Raw genomic sequence first — 24,953 nt, forward strand, 5'->3', positions numbered from 1 at the left:
TCCCTTTAAAAAAAAAGTTCAAATATTTTTTTTTTCTTTTTTTTTTTTTTTTTTTTTTTTTTTTTTTTATTTATTTATGTTTTATCCCAAACAGGCAATCTGTACTAGAGGATACAAACCTCAAAGTGTACTACTAGACTTTGTTTTAATTTTAGACTAGATACATACAAATAATTTTCACATGTATATATATGTGCCTGTCCATTTAAGGGCTAATTTCCTGCTAATTACCTGATGTACAGCCTATACAGAATACCCAGTTAAAACATTTTTGTTGATTTTTTTTTTTTTTTTTTAGATGAACTCTTGTGTTGTTCTTTCTTTTTCTGTTTGGCAATATGCAGCTGGTAGCAAAATGTTCTTTGTTATTTTGTTGTGTAACACTTTTTCCTTCCATCTTTCAGTGACAGTAGTCGGGACCAGCAACACCTCTGCTGACAGGTGAGCCTCAGAACACATAACCATCTCATGCGTGTAGATTTTTTTTTTCAAATGTATTTAAGATAGTCATTTTATAGTTGCTTTTTGAAAATAAATTCTGCAATTTGATCACTTACCTGAAAAACGGATATTTAAAAAGAGTTTATGCGCACATATTTTTTTAAAGTGTTTTCAGTGAAGAGAATCCAGCTATTGCAGAGGAAGATGCTTTGGCTAAATGGGCATCAGATCCTGCAAACACTGCTTGGATGGAAAGTAAGTAAGATAACTGGTTTGGAAAAAAAAAAAAAAAAAACGTTAATTCAGTTGTTGTTTACTGTGTTATTGCACAATAGCTGCCTTCAGAAAATCCTTTCTTTTTTCCATTTGACACAACTGAGACTTCCTTCCCTTTTCATTTGAGGAAGCGGTCCCTTCTGTGTGCCTTTCTTTTAGATCTTTCTTACATTATTACCCAAAGGTGGCCCAAGTACTCCAGCTGTCTTTTTGCACCAAACGTTTATTCTTGATATGTTTTGAAATGTGCTTCAGATCCAGATGAGGTGATCTACGATGATGTCCCCAGAGAAAACTCAGACTCTAACACAGGTTCGAACTTTCTTTTTCAAGTTCAGCATGGAGCTTCCTCTCTTTAACTTTGCAGTAGGCAGTACGGCTTCTTTCATTTCCCCGGCTTGCTGTGATTTCTTAAAAACGTGGTTTTTCTCTTATTGCTGTTCAATGTGAAACAATAGGATTCACAAGCTTTTACATATCAAATAGCACTTTTTGTGTTTTAGTTTCTATATGCAGCATGTTAAATTTAAAGTTCATTAATGTTACCTGTTTTTTGAATCAAAAGCCCAACAAAACTATATTTTGGAATGTTCTGAACAGAAAGTGAAGTTACAGAATTTCCTCATGCATTTTTGTCCTCCACACAGATCCAGATGAGATGATCTATGATGATGTGGAGCTCGGCGAGGAGGGCGGCTGCAGCAGCTCCCTCGATAACGGCTGGAGCTCGAGTGAGTTTGAAAGCTACGACGAGGCGAGTGACGGGGAGGATCGTCCTGAGAATGGCCTGCCCCACGCATTCATGAGAGGAAAGCCGTCACAGAGGAAAATGCATGTGAGTATGACAATCACCTTTTCATTTCCACTTTTCATTTACTGAGACCTTTGTCTGTTTGATAATCAGTTTTTTTTTCATATTTGTTCAGTTTTATCTTTATATATCCTTTACATGAAGGTTTAGTAGGCCGATTTTCATTATATGTAATCATTTACATGTAGAAATGGGTTTATTAATGTGTTAATGAAATTAATTAATCTCCACTTTGAAAATATTGATGCCTATCCTTTAATCTTATCTGTTCATTTTCACTTACCCAAGAGACTGACTGAAGCTTTCTGGAGCTGTATGGAGCATAGAGTAGGGCTACACCGCTTAACCCATAGCTGTTGCTACATCCTGCTGGTCAGCTGGAAAAAGACAAATCTGACCATTTAGAAAATCTTTCTCGTTGTTGCTTTTCTGTGTTTTAAAATAATAATAATTTATTACAAAATGGAAGTTGAGTCTACTAAGATAGTGTTTTAAATTTTGGGTTTAAACATCATGGACCTCTCATATTTTTTTTCCCCCAAGGTTAACTTATCGTTAAAACCTCATGAAGGAGAGAGAGGAGAAAAAATGCTCAGAAATAAGTCGCTGAAGCCCAATTATTAGAACAATTTGTATTCTAGATTGAAATTTGGTTTTATTTTATTCTAATCTATAAATACAAACTGATTTTTTGCTTTTTTTTAATTCCTCAAATCAGGACAAAACAAGAAGTGCACTCCTCACAAAAGAGATATATATATATATATATATATATATATATATATATATATAGTGTACTATTTTCTGTGACGCATTTAAACAAATCAATATTTATGGAGAAAACAAAAGCAAGTGAAGAGACCAACCACTTGAGTTTCCTGACACCGTGAGCTGCAACCCAACTCTCAAACCATGACCAGTAATCCTTGCTTTGCTTTTGTTTAGCTCTCTCAAGATCTGACACGCTTGAAAGAACACTATGAGAAAAAGATGAAAGAGCTAATGGCAAGTACAGTGGGAGCTGTAGAGCTGCAGCAGTTAAAACAGAAACACGAGCAGAAGGTAAACTAGGCTCACCTCATGTGTCTGTGTTAGATTAAAACAAACTAGTCCCAACCCCTTTGACTCTCAGTCTGGCTAACCCCACTGACCTGGTACCTTCATCCTGGTTTGGTGTTTAAAATTTTTGGTGGTGGTACTGGTGAAGGGTTAGCATCCAGTCATTTTACTTCACCGCCTGCTTCATTGATATGACTTGTGATTTCTTTTTGCACCAGAGATTATAAAGGTTAGGATAGACTGTTTTCTAACATAGATGGGTTTAATTGACGGTGAACTGAGACACCAGCAACACCGAGTCTTATTCAGCTGAAACCTTCACGTACAGTGCCATCCAAAAGTACTCATAGATTTTTATTACCAGCTCACAGAAATTTGAGGAACCTTGTATTTTTTCCCTTCTCAATTTACAGATATGTTGCACTTTTTCAAGCCTTTCACACAAAATCGTCGTCAAATACACTAGAGTTTGGAATTGTAAAGTGATAAAATGTAAAAAAGTATAAGAGGTATGAGTACTTCAGAAAGGCACAGCAAATCGTGGAATGAGATACTGCAGTCACTCTCCCATCTTACATTTGTCACTTGGTAATAAAATCCAGATCTTATTTTTTGCTGAAGTCTCAGTTGCTGCCATTCTTTGATTATGTTGTCCCGTACATCTTGATCTGTACTCTAACCCTCTTCCGTTGTAGCTCAGCCGCTGTATAGCTTTAGGTTTTAAAAAAAGTGAACTAAACGTCATCTCAGACAGAGCTCTGATGGTTCAAAAAACCAAGTGAGAGTTAATGCTGAGATGTAAGTTATAGCGTTTTCCTGTCATCCAAGATGCAAAAGCTGGTGAAGGCAGCTAAGGAAGGGACGAAAGACGGGCTTGAGAAAACTAAAGCTGCGGTGAAGAGGGGACGTTCTTTCATCAAAACAAAGTCGTTCTGTCAAGGTATGTGATTACTTTGCAGAACCACACAGCTCTACCATCCTGTCAATAAAACAAGTTCTTGTTTTAATGTTTTAGAGAGAAAGTTAGCTTGCTTTGAGGATGAGTCTGAGGTCTTCATCGAGGTGGACTGCTTCAACGTTGAGCCTGTGCTCCCGCCAACTCCACAAGGTCTCTCGCAGCAGCAGGTAAGGACTTTCCATAGGAGTCTTTGAAGCTGCAAAAGTAGGAAACCGTGTTTTAAAAACTAATGCTTTTGTGTTTTCTATCTGCAGCTTGTGCGACGATGTATATTGGGCTCTATATTAGATAGTGAGAAGAACTATCTCGATGCTCTCAAAAGGATTTTAGAGGTGTGTAAGTACAGCTGGACTAATGTGGCGCCTTTATTTTGAAATGGTGGTTATTACAGGTTATGTATGTACGTATCTTTTCAGCAATACGAGAAACCCCTTTCCCAGATTGAGCCCAGGCTGCTCAGCGACAGGAAGCTGAAGATCATCTTTTATCGTGTGCGGGAGATCCTGCAGTGCCACTTCTTGTTCCAGATTGCACTGGCAAGCCGTGTGTCCGAGTGGGACAGCCTGGAGATGATCGGGGATGTTTTTGTGGCATCGGTAAGAATTAATCTACATATTAAACACTTATAAACATAAACGACAAATCAGTCGAGGTAATCTTTGTTTTTCTATGAAGATTTTTACACTTTTAGCTCTTCTTTTTAAAGTAAAGCTACATAAAAAAAAGCATTTCAAATTGTGTTATGGATGAAAACCTTCAGTCATTTTTATAAAAAAATCTTTAAATGTAGACATGGAAAGATGGAGAAATATACCAATATACCCGTGATGTCGGTAACTGGATGATAAGAAATGTTTATATATTTCTAATATAAACACGATGAGGTCGATTTTTGGAAACAAGTGTAAAATATTAAATGCATTTTAGAGTAAGATGCAACTTAGCTTTACATAGACATTCTCAGTTTCTTATTTGGTTGCCCAATCAGCATCTTTCTGCAACTACAAGTTAATACTTAATTTATATACATTCATGTTAAACTTTTGTTCTGTTCCCATACAGTTTTCTAAATCCATGGTGCTGGACGCCTACAGCGAGTATGTTAACAACTTCAGCACAGCGATGGCAGTTGTAAGGAAGACGTGTGCCTCAAAACCGAGCTTCCTGGAGTTCCTCAAGGTTTGAAAGCCTGATACTAACCTTGAGTGACAATGGTGCTCATATTAGGGATGATGATGTCTTATGTTTTATTCTCTTTTTTTTCCATGTGTTGTGTTTTGATTGAAAGCCTTTACAGTTTGTCTTCCAGTTAATTTATACACACTTGTATGTTGTATTCTTATATGCCTTATAAAAACAGTTGTGCTTATGTGCAGCATCGCCAAGAATCCAGCAGTGACCGCATGACTCTTTATGGCCTGATGATGAAACCCATTCAGAGATTCCCACAGTTCATTTTGCTCCTTCAGGTAATAAGCAGAACAACTGGTTATGCATGCTCTCACCAGCAGGGGGAGTGGGAAACTTTCTAATGAATGTCCTTTTTTTTTTTTTTTTTTGGCTCTCACAGAGAGGGAATTGCTCTCTGTGGATATGGTTTTTCTTTTCTTTCAACTTCGCTCTCCTTTGCCCTAGATTTTTTTTTTTTTTATCAGTGTCTTTTCACAAAATTAAAGGCATAGTTTTGCATTCATTTGTAAAAGTTAATGTGAGTACCAGCAAAATAATGACATTGGAAATATCCACATAAAGCTGGAAAACTAACAATCGTTTACCAGAGCCTATTGGTCTCTAGTGTTAATGTTGTATTCCTCTCATCCTCATCAGGACATGCTGAAGAACACACCGGTGGGCCATGCAGACCGTCTCCCCCTGCAGATGGCCCTGACCGAGCTGGAGACCTTGGCCGAGAAGCTCAATGAAAAAAAGAGGGAAGCTGACCAACGCTGCGAGATCCGTCACATTGCAAAGGCCATGAATGAACGTTACCTTAATAAGGTCTGTATTTTGTAGGCTTTGGCGAAGGGCTGTGCTTAAGTCAAACTTCAAATGGATCAGAAAACATTGTTACCATATTTTTCTCTATCATCTAGAACAGACAGTTTAAATGAAACCTTGTTTAGACTTCGAGGTACCTACTTGTTCTCTCTTGCAGTGTGACCCTCATAGATGTCTGATCATATCACAGACAGACTCTTCTTTTAAATATCATTTCACATCATTTTACTTCCTCAGATTATTTTATTTTTTTTCTAAACTTGCCACTGATAATTATAATGACCAATTTTGGGTGTTCTTTCCTTGGTGACAGCATCCACATCAGAGTGGTGTTGTCTCTGCAGTCTGGTAGCATTTAGTATGATGCATTCACTGGCTGAAAAAAGTTAAGATTTTTTCCATTCCCATCAATGCCGATCAACCTGCAGGTTTCCTCTTCCTTAGGATCTTATCAGTGCTTTAGATTTTTGTTTTCTTTAGTGTATTGTGTTAGACATGTGGATAGAATCCAAACAATCCCCTTATTGTCATTATCTGTCTGTCTGTTCCACCTACTCTGGCTTCTGTTCTAACTCATGTTTACGGGACATCGAGTGTGGGCCTGTTGACTTTTACTCCTCACAGGCTTTAATTACTCTGAATCATAGTTTTTATATACTGTTATCCATAATGAGCACTTTCACAGTGGAGTCACAAGAAACGTGGAAAACAAGGTTCAAATTCACTCACTGTGAAATTAAGGACTTTTATCATGTTTTTCATCACTCTAGCTTCTGAGTAACGGTAGCCGCTACCTGATTCGCTCAGACGACATGGTGGAGACTGTTTACAATGAGCGTGGTGAAATCATCAAAACGAAAGAACGACGTCTCTTTCTGCTAAATGATGTCCTGATGTGTGCCACGCCCAATATCCGGTGAGGGAGATCTGAACCCTTTCAATAGAAATGTGATTTAGTACTATTTTAAGCTTTGAATATTGGAGCATGTGTTCTCCCTGTTGTATACGTTTCAATTTAAAAAATTCTGCTTGGTTTTCTCTCCACATTTTCTTGCGTGTTGATGTCACTTTCTTACAGTACTGGATGGGAATTTTCCTTCCTTCCTTTTTATTTTTTTTTTTTTTTTTTTTTTTTTTTTTTTTGTTTCCCCACTTATGACATTTGCCTTTCCTTTTTAATCTCAACAGATGCCAGGATGGCAGTGGGAGTGGCAGTGGAAATGCTCCGTTTGACCAGAAGTTTCTCCTGAAGTGGAGTGTGCCTTTAAACTTTGTGGAAGTGCTGGAGTTTGGATCCAGTGAGGAAATGGTCGATAACAGCCGATACCCTGCTCCTCACTCTGGGGAGAAGGTGGTGATCAACGCTAAGCCAAGTACGAAACACAATGTTCCTTTTAACTTTTTCTGACCGTTAGTCTTCCAATTGCCTTTCTTCTATTTTCCGATAATACCTGGTTTCATTTAATAAGATATGCAGAAGATTTTTTTTTTCTTTTATAATTTTTAAACCTCTTCTGTGGTTTTTCAATAAGATCCTCCAGAAATGCAAGAGTGACTGTAGTTTTCTTTAGTTGTATGTAGCATGGAAACGTAACACAGTACTGGAACGTCCAACATCTGTTGCTGCACACTGCTCCTCAGCTTGTCTAAAGAATGATTCTACTATGTGGCTGTCAAAACTAAGAAACCTGACTGTTGGGAAATATTTCTGATTACAAAAACACCAACAGTGACGCTTTCTAATGAAACAGATTAACTAGTATTGCTTATATTAAGATACCGTGGATCCTCGCCTATTTACAGTTAAGTATTTTTATGTGGATATAGCAGGTGTGGAAGGTATTGGTTCTGCTGCAGACATCCAGAGTTCAAGTCCCAAGCTTGAGACCTTTCCTGTATGTCTACCGCCCTTTTCTCTCAGCCCATTTCCTGTCAGTTGGCTGTGAGTGAAGGCCACTACTGTCACCAATCTTTTTTTTTTTTTTAACCCTTGCTAAATTCAGACTCTGAGTATGTGCTTTTCTCTCTCTCTCTCTCTCTTCCTCTTTCTCTCTCTCTTTCTCTCTCTCTCCTCTTTGGCCATTTGGTCTGCTGGCTACTGAGTCCAGTGATTTCAGTCTTTCCACTGAGTTCTCCGCTATGCCAAACAGCTGCTCAGCCACTTTTAAAAACCCAGATCAGAGAAAGAGGCATAAAGAGTGTATTATTTTGTGGTTTTGGTACTGTAGTTTTTATTTTTGATATTCTCTGTGGTATTGCTAAGTTGCTAAATGCTTTGATAAATAGTTACGCATGGTCTGTCTAGCAGAGGTCAAAGACGCACACTTTTACTGTGGTACCAGGCTGGAATTGCTACCTTTAAATTATACACTGCCTTTTTCAGTCCACCCACGTTCCAACTTTTACAGAGTTTCTCTTGTACAGTTACCTAGTACGGAGCCCTCCAGGGGACATGGGGACTTTTTTTTTTCTTTTGCGTTCCCTCGCAAAACTTTTGCGTTCCCTCGCAATACTTTTGCGTTCCCTCGCAATAATCTACTGATCAGTTCATGCGGCATCATTGATACTGTAAGCCTTTTTTACGGTGGCCGCCGTACTTTCTGCTTTAATACAAGCTTATAAGGTTTTTCCATGGACTATTGAGTTATTATCGCGGGGTAATAAGTCATCTGATTGTCTCTATTGTGTTCTTGTCTGAATGGTTTAAAGGGCTGCTTTCTGTGCCCTTCCATCTTAGCCTTAACAGACATAAACATGCAGTAAATAAATCGATTTTCAATCAGTTTTTTGCACCAAAGCGTTAATATTAATAAACACGTTTTCACTGAGGCTCTATAAGAGCAATATGAATGAAATAAGTAATTATTGATATGACAGGAGCAGCGGCTTTGACACCTGGTGGTGGGCGTGTCGATGTGGGAGTGACGTCATGAAGTATGAATGGGAAGGTGATTGGCTGCTGGCTCTGTGTGTATGAGGCAGCGGGTGAGCTGGGTGGTCAGTCCTGGCAAAGTTTGGAGCATAATAATCAAATTAAATAAATCGATAATTGTGACAGAACAATGAAGAGGTTAGGAGTTGATTGATACACGGACAGATGAGATTCCCCGAGTTAACCCAGTGCGACCCTCTGCCACCATTAGTTTGCTGTGTTTTATAATAATAAAACGTGTTTATTATATTAACTCTTTGGTTCAAAAAACTGATTGAAAATCGATTTATTTACTGCATTTTTATGTCTGTTAAGGCTCAGATGGAACGGCACAGAAAGCAGCACTTTAAACCATTAAGACTAGAACACAATAGAGACACAATCAGATGACTTATTACCCGCGATAATAACTCAATAGTCCATGGAAAAACCTTATAAGCTTGTATTAAAGCAGAAAGTACGGCTTCCACCGTAAAAAAAGGCTTACAGTATCAATTATGCCGCATGAACTGATTAGTAGATTATTGCGAGGGAACGCAAAACCTTTTGCGAGGGAACGCAAAAGTATTGCGAGGGAACGCAAAAGTATTGCGAGGGGACGCAAAAGTTTTGCGAGGGGACGCAAAAGAGAAAAAAATTTCCCATGTCCCCTGGAGGGCTCTGTAACCTAGCATTCAGTCTTTTCTGCCATATGTGATATTTATTTTCTATTAAAACTCTCCAATGATATTGAGGATAGGAGTACAAATTCATTGGTTTTATTACCTATGATTTTCAAATGTGTGCCAAGCATTTGTATTTAGCCCCATTTTATTCTAATAACCCTAAATGAAATCTATTCCAACTACCTTCTCACACATGGATGAAGGTACTGTGGTAGGAAGCTGAGACGGTATATCACCCTTTACAAATATTCCTCTTGGTGTAATATTATGGTGACACCATTAGCCTGTGGAGATGTTTTTTTTTTTTTATTTTTTTTTTTTAATTGGCAGGGACAGGGAGGCTGGTCAGTTAAGCTGTTCACAGATGCTCTTCATCCAGTCTGACTGCGTTTAAGCCATTTTGAATAATTGTTTAAATATTTAACTGGCATTTCAGTCGTGTGTGACTACACTGGTAGCAATATACCCTTAAAAGACTTCAACACATTTGAGTTTTATTTAAAAAATACTTTGAAAACCATTTGTCATTTTCCTTTTATGTACTAGTTTGTGGTAATGTGCCCCATAAAACCACACTAGCACATTGAGGCTTCTGGTTGTGTCATAAAATGTGTTCTTGGCGCTGTACAGCAAACCTTTCTGTTTGGTTTAAAGCCATCTTTAGGTGTGTGTGTGTGTGCACTTCAAATGTGTTTTTTTTTTGTTTTTTTTTGTTTTTTTTCATTAATAAGTGGAAAGAATAGTTGCTCATCTGTTTTGGGCCAAAAAGCACCTCTGGCACCTGAGCCCTGCGAAAATATTCTCCGACATGTGATGTCATTTCGTTGTCATGTCTTTCTGCACTGGCACCATCTAAAACTGGTCATTTAAAGTCAGTTTCCTGCTGCGCTCACACCCAGTGTGTAATTTGTAGACAGTTTGTTACTTCATAAATGGCTGGCTTTGCTATAAACATGCCTTTACTGGTGCTTTGTTTGCATGCTTTCGTATTCAGCACTTGGACAAAGAGCCATTTAGAAATCTAGATCTGAATGTGGATCACACAGTGAGCACTTCAGCGCCATGAAGGTAATTTGTATCTCTATATCGTCCTATTTTTATATAGATAATTCAGTTCTAAACAGCAAGAACCCATAAAAAGTCATGGATTCTGTTACCAAACAATGAATGATTTATTTATATTAAAGATGCTTCAAGATCTGTGAAAATTAAAGCTGATCTTTTAACTAACTTAAACTTGTCAAGCATTCCACTTTTAAATTAGATCTGACAGTGTCTAATTCTATATATATATGCACTACCAGACAGTAATATGTCTCAAAATGCCCATATTGTTAAATGTGTTCTGTACAGCAGTGTCTATATTTCAAGGTATGTTTTAAAAAATGCTGCACCATGCTCATTGTGGGATACTTGGAATAAAAATGAAGAGATGAAAGTATTATTCAAAGTGACATGCAAAACCAATCTTTCGGCCCCTGAAAGCCAAGATGTGCAGTATTGTGTCCTTGTAAACAAACGATGTGAATGACAATCCAGGCAAGTTTGTAAAACTGTCACTGCAGCCTGTGGGAAACTGTTTGCCCTTTATTGATCTTTGTCCTATTTCTAACTGCTGCTCCCATTCTTGCTCATTGTTTCCCCGAGTGTCCACTCTTTTCTAAGGGAACTATTGAGAACTGAAACTGTTGCCAAATCAACACTGTTGCCAGTTTCTGAAAACAGATTTTTTTTTTTTTTTCTTTTTTTTTTTTTTTGTTTTTTTAACTATTCAGACTGTTTCACTCAATGTCCATTGAATTTATTTGGGACATTTGAAACCATGAAGTTTTCTTTTCTTTTTCATTTATAGACAAACTTTACATGGGCCCCGGTCAGCTGTACCAAGACCTGCAGAACCTAATCCATGACCTTGGTTTGGTCAACCAGATAGCTGGTATGATTGGCAGCCTCAAAGGGAACTACCAGGTACGTCGTACCTGCACTAAACTCAAACATGAAGTCAGATCAGAGGCAGTCACTTTAATATATTACCCACAAACCAAAGCAGAGCTAACTTTGTCAACACATTTTCATTTTGGAAAGTTTTTTTTAGACATGCTAGTTTTAGTCTAGAACTTGCTACATTCCATTGCTACACAACTTTATTTTACCACACAAAAATTTGTGTGGTAAAATAAAAACAAGAAATGTATAATGAGGGAAACATTTTTTTTTTTTTTTCACAGCACTTTCAAATCTCTGGAGTCTCTAGAGTTCCACTGATTATAATTGCTCTATTTTCTGTGTGGTTTTTAAGTCAGGTTTTACTATTTTTAAAACAGAACAAGAGGATATAAAGTTGACATTTTAAACAGTTTTTACATTAACAGTGGAGCAGGAATCAAAACCGTTTGTTTGTATTCCCTGAAAAATATGGATCCATACCTTTACTAAACTCTGCAAAAACTTGCCAACATTTCCAAATCATGAATGAACCATGACAGTCGGAGATCGCTGCCTAAAAAGTGTAAAGCAGAGCAACTTCACTGTACCTTCCTCAGCCTGTATTAATTGCGCCTTGTTTTCTCTTGCAGTTTGACTAATTCTTTGACAAGTTGCAGAAAATAGAGCTTCTTTTTGCAGACCTCCTTATGAAGTTGCATCTGTTTACTCTTTATTTAATACATGTTTAATGATAGAGTTTAACCTACATAGCTACATGTTCCTTCAGAATACATAAGAATAACAATTAAGCTGTGGTTTGTTCTATTGCGACAAACTTCTCCTGCAGAGTTTAGTTGTCTCATAGGCTCTGATTTGAATAGTCCAGAGCTGTCCTATCAAGTGTCTGTCAACACAAGATTGCCAGTGGTAATGAAATAGTGCTTTAGCCTGCAGAGTGCAGTGTGAGTCTCTGTGTTTGTGCTGTGCTGGTAGGTCTGTCAGATTCAGACGGGAGTCATAGAGAGGCTGACAGAGAAGTTGTGTGTCCAAATAGATGAAGGTGAGAATGGATTCTAATGCAGAGGAATGGGAAAGAAAAAAGCCAGACATACTGTGGCAAGATTTTATCTCTACATTCCTCATCCTAATTCATACAAACAGTATTATAGTTATAAATGCGCAACAAGAGAATTTTCATGTTGAGGGCTATGCTGAAATGTCGAGATGTCATTGGCATTGACATTTTAAGGCCACATTTCCTCCTACTTGTTCTTGCAATGTGAATGATAACCCCTACAAATTCTGTTCTTCAGAATTTTTCCAGAAAATCATTTGTGCAAAAAAAAAAAAACTGTGGAAAACATTTATTCCATTCCTTCCCCTGTTGTTGTCCTCATTCCTTCACATTTTCCATATAATTCTTCTTCTCCTCAATTTCATTTCCCTGATTTTTTTTTTTTTTTCCCATCTTTTTCTCCATTATTTCTTGTGTGCAGAATGTAAATTCCACTGTGGCGCAGGACTGGGTTTCAGGTCTCCAGAGGCTAATATTGAAGAAGGAAGAAGAGATCAGGGCAGCTGACCGGTGCAGGATTCAGCTCCAGCTGCCTGGCAAAAACGACAAGTCTGTTTTCTACCCAAATAAATGCAGATGCTTTGCTCTTTTTTTTTTTGTTGTTGTTCTCCTGTTCCAGGCTTTATCCCAACAAATGTTTTGTTTATCCTGCAGCTGACTTTATCCCCTTTTACCCTGCTTTTCCTTGCATCCTCACTGTCCCCTCTGTATGCATCGGGCTTTATGAAAGAGAATTAGACCACATTTGGATAAACAAGTTCCTCCACCAGCTCTAATCTGAGGCATGAATCACAAGGGAGAAAATGCACATCAGTGTTTGCAACCAGAGTCTACCCAGCTGCTCCTGTATACAAATATTCATGCTTCCTATTAAGCCACACCATTATACCCCACACATGGATCCCCAAGAGTGCATCTTGTTTTGACCCTTCCACATTCTCTGTGACCATGACTCGCCTTCTCTTTATTTCTCTCCCCAATTCTGTCATTCCTCTCAGTTGCATCTAACTGCTGGGATTATCCAAGGGTATGTTTGGAAACACAGCTGCACCCATTTCATTCCTTTCCTGATCCCCTCCTTGCAGAACACAACGCTTCAGAGCTACAGCTCTGGAGAGGAGGGAAGCATTTCGGAGACACAAACAGGCACATGCGTTTGTGTCTACAAGCTGTTTATAGAAGTGATAATTGACTTTCACTTCTGTTGCACCTTATCTGAATTGTTAGATATCAGGTTTTAGTACTTTGCAAAGATACATACTCTTAAAGATTTTTTTTTTTTATTTTATTTTACATTCTGTTACAAACACTCAATGTTTGAGTGTTTGTACGTCACTTTGTCGTAAAGGCAAGCCTTTACGACAAAGTGACGAGAAGATATCAATTTTTTTGAAGCTCTTAAGAGATCATTTTTGCAGTTTGCAAGCTAAATAGGGGCTATGCCAGACTTGTGGAAGATGGTGCTCAGGACAGACAGGACATTTAAAATGCCTCGTGTTGTGGAAAACTTAACTGCACATCAATCTTGCAAGCACTATTTTCACCTTAAAACATGGTGGAAGCATCAAGCTGAAGGGATACTCTTCCTCAGCACGGATTGGAAAGTTGTCAGGATTTAATGAGAGAATGGCGGGAAATGAATCTAAAGAAACTCTGGGGAAAAAAGCCTGTTGGAGCCCATAAAACACTTGAGATGGGGACCAAGGTTGACCTTCCTGGAGAATAGCAACCCACTGCAAACAGCCAGAGCTACAATGTGACGGTTTATATCAAATCATATTCATGTGTTTGAACAGCCCAGTCAAAGTCCAGACCTAAATTAAATTTATAATCTGAGGAAAGGTTTTGGACATCAATGGTTAGTGAATCTGACTGATCTTGAGTTTACTTGCATAGAAAAATGGGCAAAAGTCTCATTCTCTAGTTGTAGCTGTAACTAATAGCGGGTGACTCTACAAGCCAACCTGTTTTAGATTTATTTTTTTTTTTTCGTGCAAGGAACCATTTATCATGTATTCATTTAATTTATTAATCACACTTATGTCCTATGATGCCCAAGACTACATAAAATCTCAATAAAATATATTGAAGCTTTTGATGGTGGGGGGGTAATTCAATGAAGATGAAAACTTATGCAAGACACTGTAATCAAAAACATAGACAGAGAAGTGAGTATAGATGATGGCCTACGGACAGAAAAACATTAGGAAAGTTATTGTTGGTCCAGGTTTGGAATTTAAAAGGGGGTGAAGGCACTTTATTAGATGTTAAACTTCTAAGTGTTTTAATGACAAATTTACTAATCAATGGACGGCTATTTTTAAACATTATCTGAAGATCTTTACAGTTAAATGCAAGCCAGAGTCCTGTATTTTTCTGATCATGTGTGTGTTTGCTCTGTCCTCTTCTATTTTGGCAGGGCCGGTAAGCCCACATACTTCAGTGCGGTGTTTAATACACTCAGCCCAGCCATCAAGCAGTCATGGATCAGTAACCTGCAGATGGCAAAGTTGGCTCTAGGTACTGCATTGTGCTTCCATGTGTCTGTTGCACATTAGACCCTTTTGAATCCACATATAACTCTTTTCTACCTTATTTAATGTAAGAGTCAAACTTGGGCCTGTTCAGATTGTGCACATCCAATGAGAACTGGAATGCTTAATCACAGTTTCTGCTAATAGTTTGAATTCCTGAGATGACAATTGGAGTTTTACAACGTGATGCCTGGAACGTTCTAACTGAAAACAGATGGTTTTGTTCTCTGAATAACCTGTGTGCCTCATTTGTGTTTTAAATCAGAGGAGGACAACCTGCAGGGCTGGTTCTTTGCAGATGATGACGGTAATCACATCAAGAAGCAGAAACACCCCCTCTTGCTTCGACAGATGCCTGTGGTAATGTCAAAACTGCAAGAGTTCAAGGTGAGTTTCCTTCTCTACTGCTCTTTTCAAGGTATCCTGGGTGTTTTTCATCAAGGATATATATAAAAAAAATTAAAAAAAATAAGAAAAGAGGCTACCAGCAGTACATTAGTGAGCAATACTTACTAAGAATTCTTGGTAAGCTAGTTGAGAGCTTTATTCTATTCATTTAACATTTGATTGATTTGCCATCCCGAAGAATGTTTCTGATAAATACTGTAGTAAGACCTTTAGAGTAACAGAAATTACTACAAATGTCCACTATTAAATATGTGGGTGATAAATGTTGTATACTTTATTTTAGGTACTTCACATTTTTCTTCAGGGATTTATAAAAAAAAAGGGAACCATTTAAAGATTTCCACACTAGAAATGATCTAAAGAAAAAAATACCCATCTACTCATTGTCAACAACTTTTTTTTTTGTTAATTTGTTAATGTACAATGAGCATTTATCTTCAGTAAAGCTAACACTTTTTCAGAGCGTTAAAGTATTAACACATAGATTTAAATTGCAAATGTGCTTTTGTCATATTTTGCCAACTCTTCTTCTTTTTTTTAAACATTATCGCAGCGAGTGCTCCTTAAGTCTCCACACAAAGATTCTGTGTTTTAACAACTTAAAATAATACCAAACAGCTGATTTTGTCTTTCTGTTAGTATCCATGAAAGTTTTCTTTTTCAGCCAGCTGTTCAGCAGTGCAGAGAGGCAGCACAAAATCACCCAGTGGTACAGTCGTAAACAACACCAATCTTTCTTTTGCTTTTTCGGGCCTCTAACTAAAAGATCTTTAACTATCCGAATTATACAATGGAAAAGTTCACTGGTTTTGAAACTATCACTTTTTAAGACCTCATTGTACTCATTTGGATACCAGTAAACAAAACATGTCTAACTGATCCTTTATTTGCTGTGGAGAGAGAGAGAGGAAGTTTCCACTGGCATCACTTTAAAGTCAGAAGAAACAGTTACTCGTATATCATGGGAAAGAGGCAGGACTGCAATCCTTTCAATGTATGATTAATTTAATTAGGTATTTAATGACATTCCTCTACTTGGATCTTAGTTTGACCTGACGAAGGTGTAAGTAGGATATACATGTTAATAAAATGGCAAGTCTTCAAGATTCCCTTCATCCACTCCAAATGTCCTCTAAAGAGAGCAAGAGTTCACGCTGTGGCTTTATATTCTGCAGCAGTCTTTACAGGTGTGAGGTGAAGATTATCTTTTATTTTGTAATTCTTTTGTTTTATGGATTAAGTTGAGTCGGGGTTAATTTTGCAACACTTTGTCCAACAGCTCTCTGAGTTTCCAGAGCCACTCATTTGCTGTCCACAGTTTGTTTGTTTGGTTAGCTTTCTTGGTTACAGAGTCGGGCCTAATGGCATCATGTTGTAAGTTTAACACCAAAACAGGCCCTTAAAGTTTTATGGGGTAGAGACTATAGCTCAGATGTCTACTCCTACTACTTCAGCCTCATTACATGGAGCAGCATGCTTTTCCTGGTGAGCTGCAGCAACACTGCAGGCCTTTAAATATGAACCTGGCACCATGCACCATCTGGTTGATTTTTATTTCTTGATGCTCTCCTTTTTACAATCGTTCAGTAAAGAAGAGAAAAAAAATAAATCTTTCACCTTACATTTAAAGTGGTAGGCCACACTGAGTTGTGCAGTAAAATGAAATTACCAGAATAAAGTAGTGAACCTATCTTGCCATGAATCATTTCAAAGACCCATTCTGTTGGTGTTACACAAAATACAGTGAAATGCATTGTTGATAGATGAGGTTAGCAGGCTTCATGATCTGATTCCACTTCACTGAAATTATTTTGTATGTCAAAATAGTTGCCACACTTATGACATCTTGAGTTGCAGTGAAAATCCAATCGTAACACAGGCTTTTTGCAAAACTTAACCGTAGAAGAGTAATAACAAAAGGGAAGTGCTATGTGTACTGTCTGCACAGTACAGCCTGTGCTTATTCTGTAACACTTATTTATGCATTGAAATTTTTTGTTTTATGTAAAACATGTAGATAAAAACTTAATAAGATAAAATACCCACTGTATTATAAAAACTGTGGCGAAATCTTAAGACATGTAAATTTAGAAAATCATGACATTTTTGAAATACTGGACTTGGAAGGTTGGTGAACTGGTGAGCTGCTCTCTCACAGGACGGTGATCCATGAGCGCAGTGAGGTCACATTGCAAGCTGTGCAGCAAGTGCTGACGGGCTGGTGGTTGCTGTGAAAACAACAGCTGGAACTTTAAATAGCTGGTTAGCTCAGTCAGTCAGAACATGTTGCTAATAGCTACAAGGTTTGATCTCTATACGGGCTAATCAATTTTGAGCTCTCTCCAAAACATTTAAAGATTTAAAAGGTTAAAGTGAGTCTAATCTTGACCCACAGTACCTCCTTGGTATGCAAAGGGTAATTCAAGCATGTAATTGGTAGGTTTACAGTTAAACAGTTGGTGAAAACAAATAGAGATTCAGAGGTCAAGCCTGAGTTTTTCGGAAGAAGCTGAGTGTTCAACAAGTTTGACATTTTTTTTAACGAAACCACAAACATCTGTGACTTTGTCATGGTGACCTAATGCATGTATTTACGAGATGTTTTTCTATGTTGTGTGGCAGGTGGAATGTGCCGTTCACAACCCAGAGCCATACATAAACACAGAAAGCACAGCCGACTCTCCCGTGGTTGGCCACGGATGTGTCTGGGTGAGATCATTTCCTGTATGGCTTAGAAGGAGTTGCTAAATCACCTAACGGAACAAAAATAAGTTTCAGGATTGTGCAGTGTGACTCATCAGTTTTTAAAGGAGTTTGGGGGTTTTCTTCTCTTGGTTCAGGTTGCAAGTTGCACCAACCAGATGGGTCAAATTGCTATAGTGGCCATGCAGAACTCCTGCCCCAAAGTGACGGAGTGTTTCAACGTGGAGTCCCGAATCCTTTGCATGGCTTACGTCCCAACAGAGCAACTTAAGGAGGACGGTGAAAAGCTTCCAGATAGCAATTATGCTCCCCCTGCAAAGGCCAGTGATACCCCCACCGTCTGCTTAGGCATGGAGGAGGGCAGGTACGAATACACACCCTTACATGGAAAATCACCTGAAAATGTAGAAATTCTCCCAACAGTTCAAATACACCTAAAAAGAGTCGCTTTGTTTTTCCTTACGAATATGTATGTTGAAATAGTTTTGCTCTAATTCTTTTTCTACTCATCCTGTTTAGTATCATTGTGTATAAGAGCACCCAGCGGTCCAAGAAAATACGCCTGCAGCATTTCTTCACCCCAGACAAGTCCACAGTCACCAGCCTGGTCTATAAAAAGCCCTGTCTGTACGCTGGGCTGGTTAGTGGCGCCGTTGCCATTTACTCCAGATCACAAGGTGCGTTTCTTAAATATTGCAGAAGCACTTTAAAGTTTTTAAAACTTTGTTTTTCTTCTTTTTTCCAAATCTGCAAATAAATGAAGTTTGCAAACATCATAAATAGCCAGTAAAAAAACAACCCAGTCATAACATTGTGAAGTTCTGCCACAGCCCTTACATCTGGTTGAATTTCTTTTCAAAACTTGGATACTTTACTGACAAACTTTGATGTTTTACAGCCCGATATCACTGGATATGTATGTTAGGTGTGTAAGTCAGTGGCTCTGGGTGTAGCTTGAGGTCAGGGGTTTTCTCTGCTGTGTGTTTAAGCCCAGTTTCCATTTGCTTTGTTGTCTAGGTGAAGCCGCTATATTAACTCTGACCTGTTTAATGTTTTTCCTCCTTTGCTTCCGAGCACAGACTCCTTACACTCGGCCAAACTCTTCCCACACTTTTTCACATTCTCCGTTTTGTCCCATCTGTCATCAGCTGTCATAGTGGCGCAGACAATGTGTGTCTGGGATTGTGCTATGAGTAGAAATATGCTATTTTTTTTTCCCTTTTTTGTTTTTTCCAAATTTGACACAACTGAATCTGAATTTCCTCACAACTGTGTAATTCCACTGTTGTAAGCCATTTAGGTCATTGTTACTACACTGCCTTGCAAACTTTCGAATGTTTCTTGAATTTTCCAACCTGGTCAAATGGATAAGTTTAAAGGTAGATAATCCCTTTTGCGAAGCTGCACTATCAAAAAGATTTCACTGCACTAGAGCTTGGAAAGCAAAGACAGACGGATGAATATGGATGATTGCCTACAGACCTTTTTTTTCTATTCGTCTGCACTTAGCTTGGAAGAAATGATCAGTGTGCAACTATTCTGGAATGTTTTTGGATGATTCCTTGTTTGGGTGAATATGAGAGTCTCCCCTTCCCCCCCCCCCCCTATTTAGTCCTACTGGTTACCAGACAGCTGTGTAGTATATGGGACTATTTTCTTACCAGATGCAAATCTTGGTCCTGAGCAGTTGAAGTATTTTTTACACCATTAAAAATTCTCACACCATGTCTGGAATACGATGCTTAATACTAAAATTGACTCATCCTGAAAACATTTCAGCGTGTATGTTTTGTAAATGTCTTTGCATTTTAACCAGATGCATCGTTTATCTTGCTGAGGACAGAATCAGATCATATTTCTTCAAGGGTATCTTCAAAACCTCCGGATATCAAAACAACTGAACAGACGGGCTTCCTACAGTGCTGCTGAGCTTCTGAAGCTGTATGGGAAATGTGACTCTGCTGTTGATGCGGTGTTTTCTGAAGCTGGCAACCTCATTCTGCCATGTTTGCTGTTTCCCAAATGAAGGACTGTGTGAGAAATTGAGAAAGGGGGGAGGCAGTGATTCAGCACTGGGCGGACACCACAGTAAGAAACTCGCATCATGAGCTTGGTTTCTTTCTGTGCAGCCGACCTGTAATATCTCATTTTTCCCAGAGAGAATAAAGAGCTTTATTGTTTGTAGCATTTCTATTTAGTTTTCCACTTGCACCTATCGTTTTTTTTTTTGTTTTTTTTTTTTGTATAGCCGACAGTGACATGAAGGAATGAAACAGTTCAACAAGTAAAAGATGTAGGCAGATACACTTCAGCTGAGAGGACTTATGTAAGCCTGAAAGCTGGCACTGCTGTCTTGTTTTTTTTTCACTACTGCTCCTTTTTGTTTTCTGTGCAACATTTTTTTTTTCTTTTAGAAATTCACCTACACAGTGCCATTGTTCCAATATTGATTCCGAGCAAATCCCTTCTGGCTTGTTTAGCAATTACTGTATTTCTAGAGAAAAAAAAAACAAAAAACATATTTCACTACTTTTCCATCAATAGCCATATTTGTGCCTTGATTGTAAACAAATATTTTACCAAAGTCTCAATCAGCTCGTGTTCTAGATTAGCCAAAGGAATGTGATCTGTGTCCGTTGTGCTCACTTTCTTTCCATTTTATGACTGCATTCACAAGTACATTCTCTCGTTGCCGGACTGTTGATATTTATAAAGCTACTGCAGGCAGCGGGGTGTTTTTATTGCAACTACCCTGTAGCCAGGCACATGCAGAACACAGTGTGTAGGAGGTGCATGTGGGATACAGCTTGGCTCTGACTAAGGCTTAACAGCCCATCTATATGCATAGTGAAGCGCTGTGAAAACCATCAATGGCCACTTATCAAACATTAGCAGAGTTATAAATGCAGGTAACCTTTACAGATGACATTTATAAAAATGGATAGACTGTTACTGCATTGTTTATTCACTGTGCACACCCATCTTCTTAGTCAGTCAGTTAAAATATCCTAATAGAAGTGGGCTGTTTAGGGTTATTGTATAGCTTTGAAATGTCTGAAACAATATAGACTTTGATTTGAACAACTTCCTGTAAAGACGTTCTCCAGAAAATATAAATGTATTACATTTCACTTCTTATTTTTGCCTCATGTTTTTTTAACTCGACATGTAGTTCCAAAACTAGATCTGGTTTAGATGCCAAACAAGATGCCTATGTTTATTGGAATTTTACAAACAAAATAAAGGGATTGCATATCCTAAATTGTGATTTATATAGTTGATAATTACTGTAGTGTAAATCATTCAAGATTTTAAAGTATAATAGATGAAAATATGAATGGGGCTGATCTTGGTCCGGGTAAAAAAAAAAATGGTGCATTGGCCAGTTATTGATATCCAAAAGTGGAACAATTGCAAATATTTTTTATTATTAGGATTTATAATCAACTAAATAGAATTGATTGATGACTTTTAATTGTTTTTTTTATATATATTTATATGAAGGGATTGGTGATATGATAAACAATGAAATGTCCAAATCATCTTTTAAAAATTTAAATCGTTGTGTAAAATTTATTTTCTCATATTTCCTGTGCTACAGTCAATTATGATTATTCAAACAGAATCTAACATCTGATAGGCTAAAATGTAACAAGTCAAATTCTGACATGTCACTTACTCCATAGCTGTGTTTAAGGTTGACAGAATAAATTCATGACTTGTTGCAACACAGAATTGTGAAATAAAATCAAATATTTACATAGTTATTATACTCGTATTATTAAATAAATGTGAACTTACACTATGATGTGATAAACTAATTAATAATTTACAAGTACTTGATTGTATTCATCTATCACATGTATTTCTAGATATCTTTATCTGATCACATACATGATTAGTATCATTTTGTAACTTGAACTTTGGTATTTTGGCACTCAATAGCTGACTGAAGTTGTTTCATGGCATGTGGAAGGTTTAGGTTATAAAACTCAGTTGATTCTCTGTAGACTGCAGGAAAAATCAAGAAATTTGTCTAGGAAAAGGATTTTTAAAATTTAAAAAGATGTTTTTTTTTGTCATTACTTTTCTTAGTTTTTATACTTTTGACATATGTTGAATAAATCCATAATGTTCTGAATAAACTATGTTGTGTGTGCTTTCCCAGACGGTTCTTGGAGCTGTGAGAAGCCCAAGTTACTGAAGCTTGGAGTCCTTCCAGTTAAGGCCGTGCTGGCTGTGGAGGATCACCTGTGGGCCTCCTCAGGTGGACAAGTTTTCATCATCGGCACACACACACACTGTGTGGAGGTACGTGAGCCGACCAGAATCCCGTGTGGGTTGTTTTAACAAACAATCTTCTCTTCATAGACTTGGTGATTTGAAAGATAAATTGGGCTTGAGATATCTGCTTATCTGTCCATCTGTCCCATCTCTCTTAAGTAAATCAAACAGCAATCAAACTGGAGCAAAAAATCATTTCCATATCTCTTTTATGAATACAAGAAGTCTGAGTCTCTCTTAGGAGATAAGATAAGGAAAGTAAATAAGATCATAAATTCCAGAAGGAGGAAATATGCACGTTAAGCAGCCCTTTTTTTCCTTCTCCAATTTTCCTCTGAAAGTCTTGGAATATACCATTTCGTGTTTGTCCCGGATGGGTTTGTGTAATGGGAGCACCTGCTGTGGGTCCAGGAATAGTAACAATCTTGTGACATGCGCTCGCTTATAATGGGTTTAGCCTCATTAAGCTTATTATGTCGGACCACCTGCTTGTTAGCTCTCTTTTTTTCACATAGGACTTACAGTTAGTCCAGAGTATTAATTAAAAGTCAGACAGAAAGGAGGACGAAGCAGCAGAGACAAAAAAAAAGTCTCCATTTCATTCTGGAAACACGTGGAACTAGTGTTGGAAAGATAAAATGTAGGTCATCCAGATTTTCTACGATCAGTTTTTGATTTTTTTTTTTTAATTCTTCCACATAGATCCTTCATTTCCAAGATTGAATCCACCCACGCATTGAGCAACATTTGAGATTATGCAATATGCAGTCATGCTAACAGCTACTACAGGTCTCTACACAGAAAATCAAATGTTCAATATTATCTGAAGTTGTTTGTGTCTAGCTTTGTGGATTAAAAAAAAAAAAAAGACAGTACTGAAAATGTGATGATATAAATCCACCACCTGGTCTGTCCAAATGTTTTAAATATTTGGAAACTAAGTTTTTATTTTGATTTGACTCTGAAGCAAATACGTGTGCAGACGTAACAGCCGCTGACATTGCCATGGTGGATCTAGTCTAAGCAAGGTCTCAGAGGGTTGCATTGTGTTCATCATGCACATTCAACAAGAATGTGCAAGAATTTAACAATATAAATTAATGCTCTTCAAACACCCCACACATACAGGGCCCTTCACGTTTATTAGCACCCTGCTAAAATGCACATATGGAAAGAGCACTGTCTTTCCATATGTGACCTGAGTATCCAAGAAACTGAGGAAATTCCCTGGCGTATTTTAAATTTAGCGGGACCCGAACAGAAACTGGTTCACCTCAAAGCTGAAACACCCCAGTCAGATGCTCGTCGGTGTAGTATGCATAGTCCAGTGCAGCGAGGAATGTTCAGACCTCTATAATGGAGAAACTGAACAGCAGCCACACAAAAGAATGGCCCAGCACAGAAGAGCAAAGTCACTGGGTCAAGACTCAGCAGTTCATTTATATCCCAAGGACAATTGGGACTCTTGTTTGAATTTACTAATGCACACATGTTGGACAGGAAAGAGTGGGCTAAAAGAAACCATCTGTGTGAAACATGAAAAACTAACGGCCACAACTTTCTTTGTTCAAACATATAAAGTGAAGCCTGGCCTTATCTCCTCAGGCATTTTTACAACTATTCACACCTTGGGGCATGTGACCAAAACCATTCCCATGGCAACAGTAGAGACATGTTTGGATTGTCGAGCGCCAGAGAGCCAAACGGTGTGAATTGAAAGGAGGGTTTGGTCACTGACTATATATGTCCTTAATGGCCCCATTAGTGTCCTTCGTGGCTCCATTGCTCTAAATGCAACTTGTAAACCTACTACTTTCGGACATTTTTAGAAAAGTGAAGTATTTGGGGTAAGAAATGAGATGTCTTTAAGAAAAGGGAAGCAGCCCAGTTTTCTTCTACTTTCGGATGCATGACCGTCATAGCCTGAGAAGTTCCACTAGTATAAGAGAGGACCCACCTTATGAAAGGTGACAGGAAAGTGAAAGTGCTTTTCTATTGGTTAAGGGGAATTGTGCAAATAATTGTCAGCAGAGATTGTAGTATTTGTGCCCACTGGCCTCTTTTTCCTTTTAGTGAATAGGAATTTAAGCAGCTTCCCTGTTGGTCTAAATAGCTGCGTGTCCAATCCAATTCAGTCTGACTGCAAAGCAGCAATCCATAACATAAGTCAAGGCACTAACAATCCTTTTTGGTTTAATTCAATTTCAAAGTCATGAAAAGAAGAGATTATTCATCAGTCTTAACTTGTGAATCTTTGTCTGTCTCCATCATCCAGAGGCAGCTGGAGGCCCACCAGGAGGAGGGCATGGTGGTGTCTCACATGGTGGTGGCCGGAGTGGGCATTTGGATCGCATTCAGCTCCGGTTCAACTGTACGCCTCTTCCACACTGAGACCTTGGAACACCTGCAGGACATAAACATTGCCACAACCGTCAACAATATCCTGCCTGGTAAGGCTGTGGTGTAGACCTAAATGAAGATTTTCTAAAACATAGAATTAAAGAAATTAAGTATATGTTTTGTTTCTTGATAAACGTTACGCCTCTTTTTCAAAACACTATATATTCCTGAAACGGCACACAGAACTTCACTCTGAACAAACCAGAGTGATGTAAAACTTGGGTGTGGTTACATGATGCTGTGCTTTTCATCAGCGTGGACAGTGAAGCTGGTAAAATGGAGATTAATACATGAGTTAAATCCTATTGAGAATCGAGCTAATTTGCAATACCTTGTTAAAAAAGACTAAATGAGGCCCTGGAATATTTAGCTTTAAGTTGTAGCAAATGTATAATTTTTGAACTTCCAAATCAAAGTTTTAAAGATTTCTTGTTTCCATGTAGAGATCAAACACTTCTTCCTCAGCTCCTTTCCTGGTTTAGG

General features: G+C 38.0%; 1 protein-coding gene across 2 annotated transcripts in view; it reads left to right on the forward strand.

Moving 5' to 3' along the window:
• Positions 1–24,953, forward strand: part of arhgef10 (Rho guanine nucleotide exchange factor (GEF) 10) — a 59,480-nt gene that overhangs the window by 21,247 nt on the left and 13,280 nt on the right. The window contains exons 5-27 of one of the 2 annotated variants that reach the window (XM_015039436.1): positions 405–441; positions 608–696; positions 973–1,029; positions 1,365–1,552; positions 2,474–2,590; positions 3,416–3,527; positions 3,603–3,712; positions 3,800–3,877; positions 3,962–4,141; positions 4,608–4,724; positions 4,922–5,014; positions 5,373–5,543; positions 6,314–6,459; positions 6,732–6,916; positions 10,993–11,108; positions 12,563–12,690; positions 14,561–14,661; positions 14,941–15,062; positions 17,706–17,792; positions 17,924–18,150; positions 18,306–18,463; positions 21,955–22,097; positions 24,346–24,520. In XM_015039436.1, coding sequence (XP_014894922.1) covers positions 405–441; positions 608–696; positions 973–1,029; positions 1,365–1,552; positions 2,474–2,590; positions 3,416–3,527; positions 3,603–3,712; positions 3,800–3,877; positions 3,962–4,141; positions 4,608–4,724; positions 4,922–5,014; positions 5,373–5,543; positions 6,314–6,459; positions 6,732–6,916; positions 10,993–11,108; positions 12,563–12,690; positions 14,561–14,661; positions 14,941–15,062; positions 17,706–17,792; positions 17,924–18,150; positions 18,306–18,463; positions 21,955–22,097; positions 24,346–24,520 — 2,937 coding nt within the window. The remainder of the gene's footprint in view (positions 1–404; positions 442–607; positions 697–972; positions 1,030–1,364; positions 1,553–2,473; positions 2,591–3,415; positions 3,528–3,602; positions 3,713–3,799; positions 3,878–3,961; positions 4,142–4,607; positions 4,725–4,921; positions 5,015–5,372; positions 5,544–6,313; positions 6,460–6,731; positions 6,917–10,992; positions 11,109–12,562; positions 12,691–14,560; positions 14,662–14,940; positions 15,063–17,705; positions 17,793–17,923; positions 18,151–18,305; positions 18,464–21,954; positions 22,098–24,345; positions 24,521–24,953) is intronic. The other variant, XM_015039446.1, reaches the window with a different exon arrangement.

This window comes from Poecilia latipinna, unplaced genomic scaffold (assembly GCF_001443285.1).
Source record: "Poecilia latipinna isolate Pla-1442-1.1 unplaced genomic scaffold, P_latipinna-1.0 Scaffold28, whole genome shotgun sequence".
In the NCBI taxonomy this organism is placed as follows: Eukaryota; Metazoa; Chordata; class Actinopteri; order Cyprinodontiformes; family Poeciliidae; genus Poecilia; species Poecilia latipinna.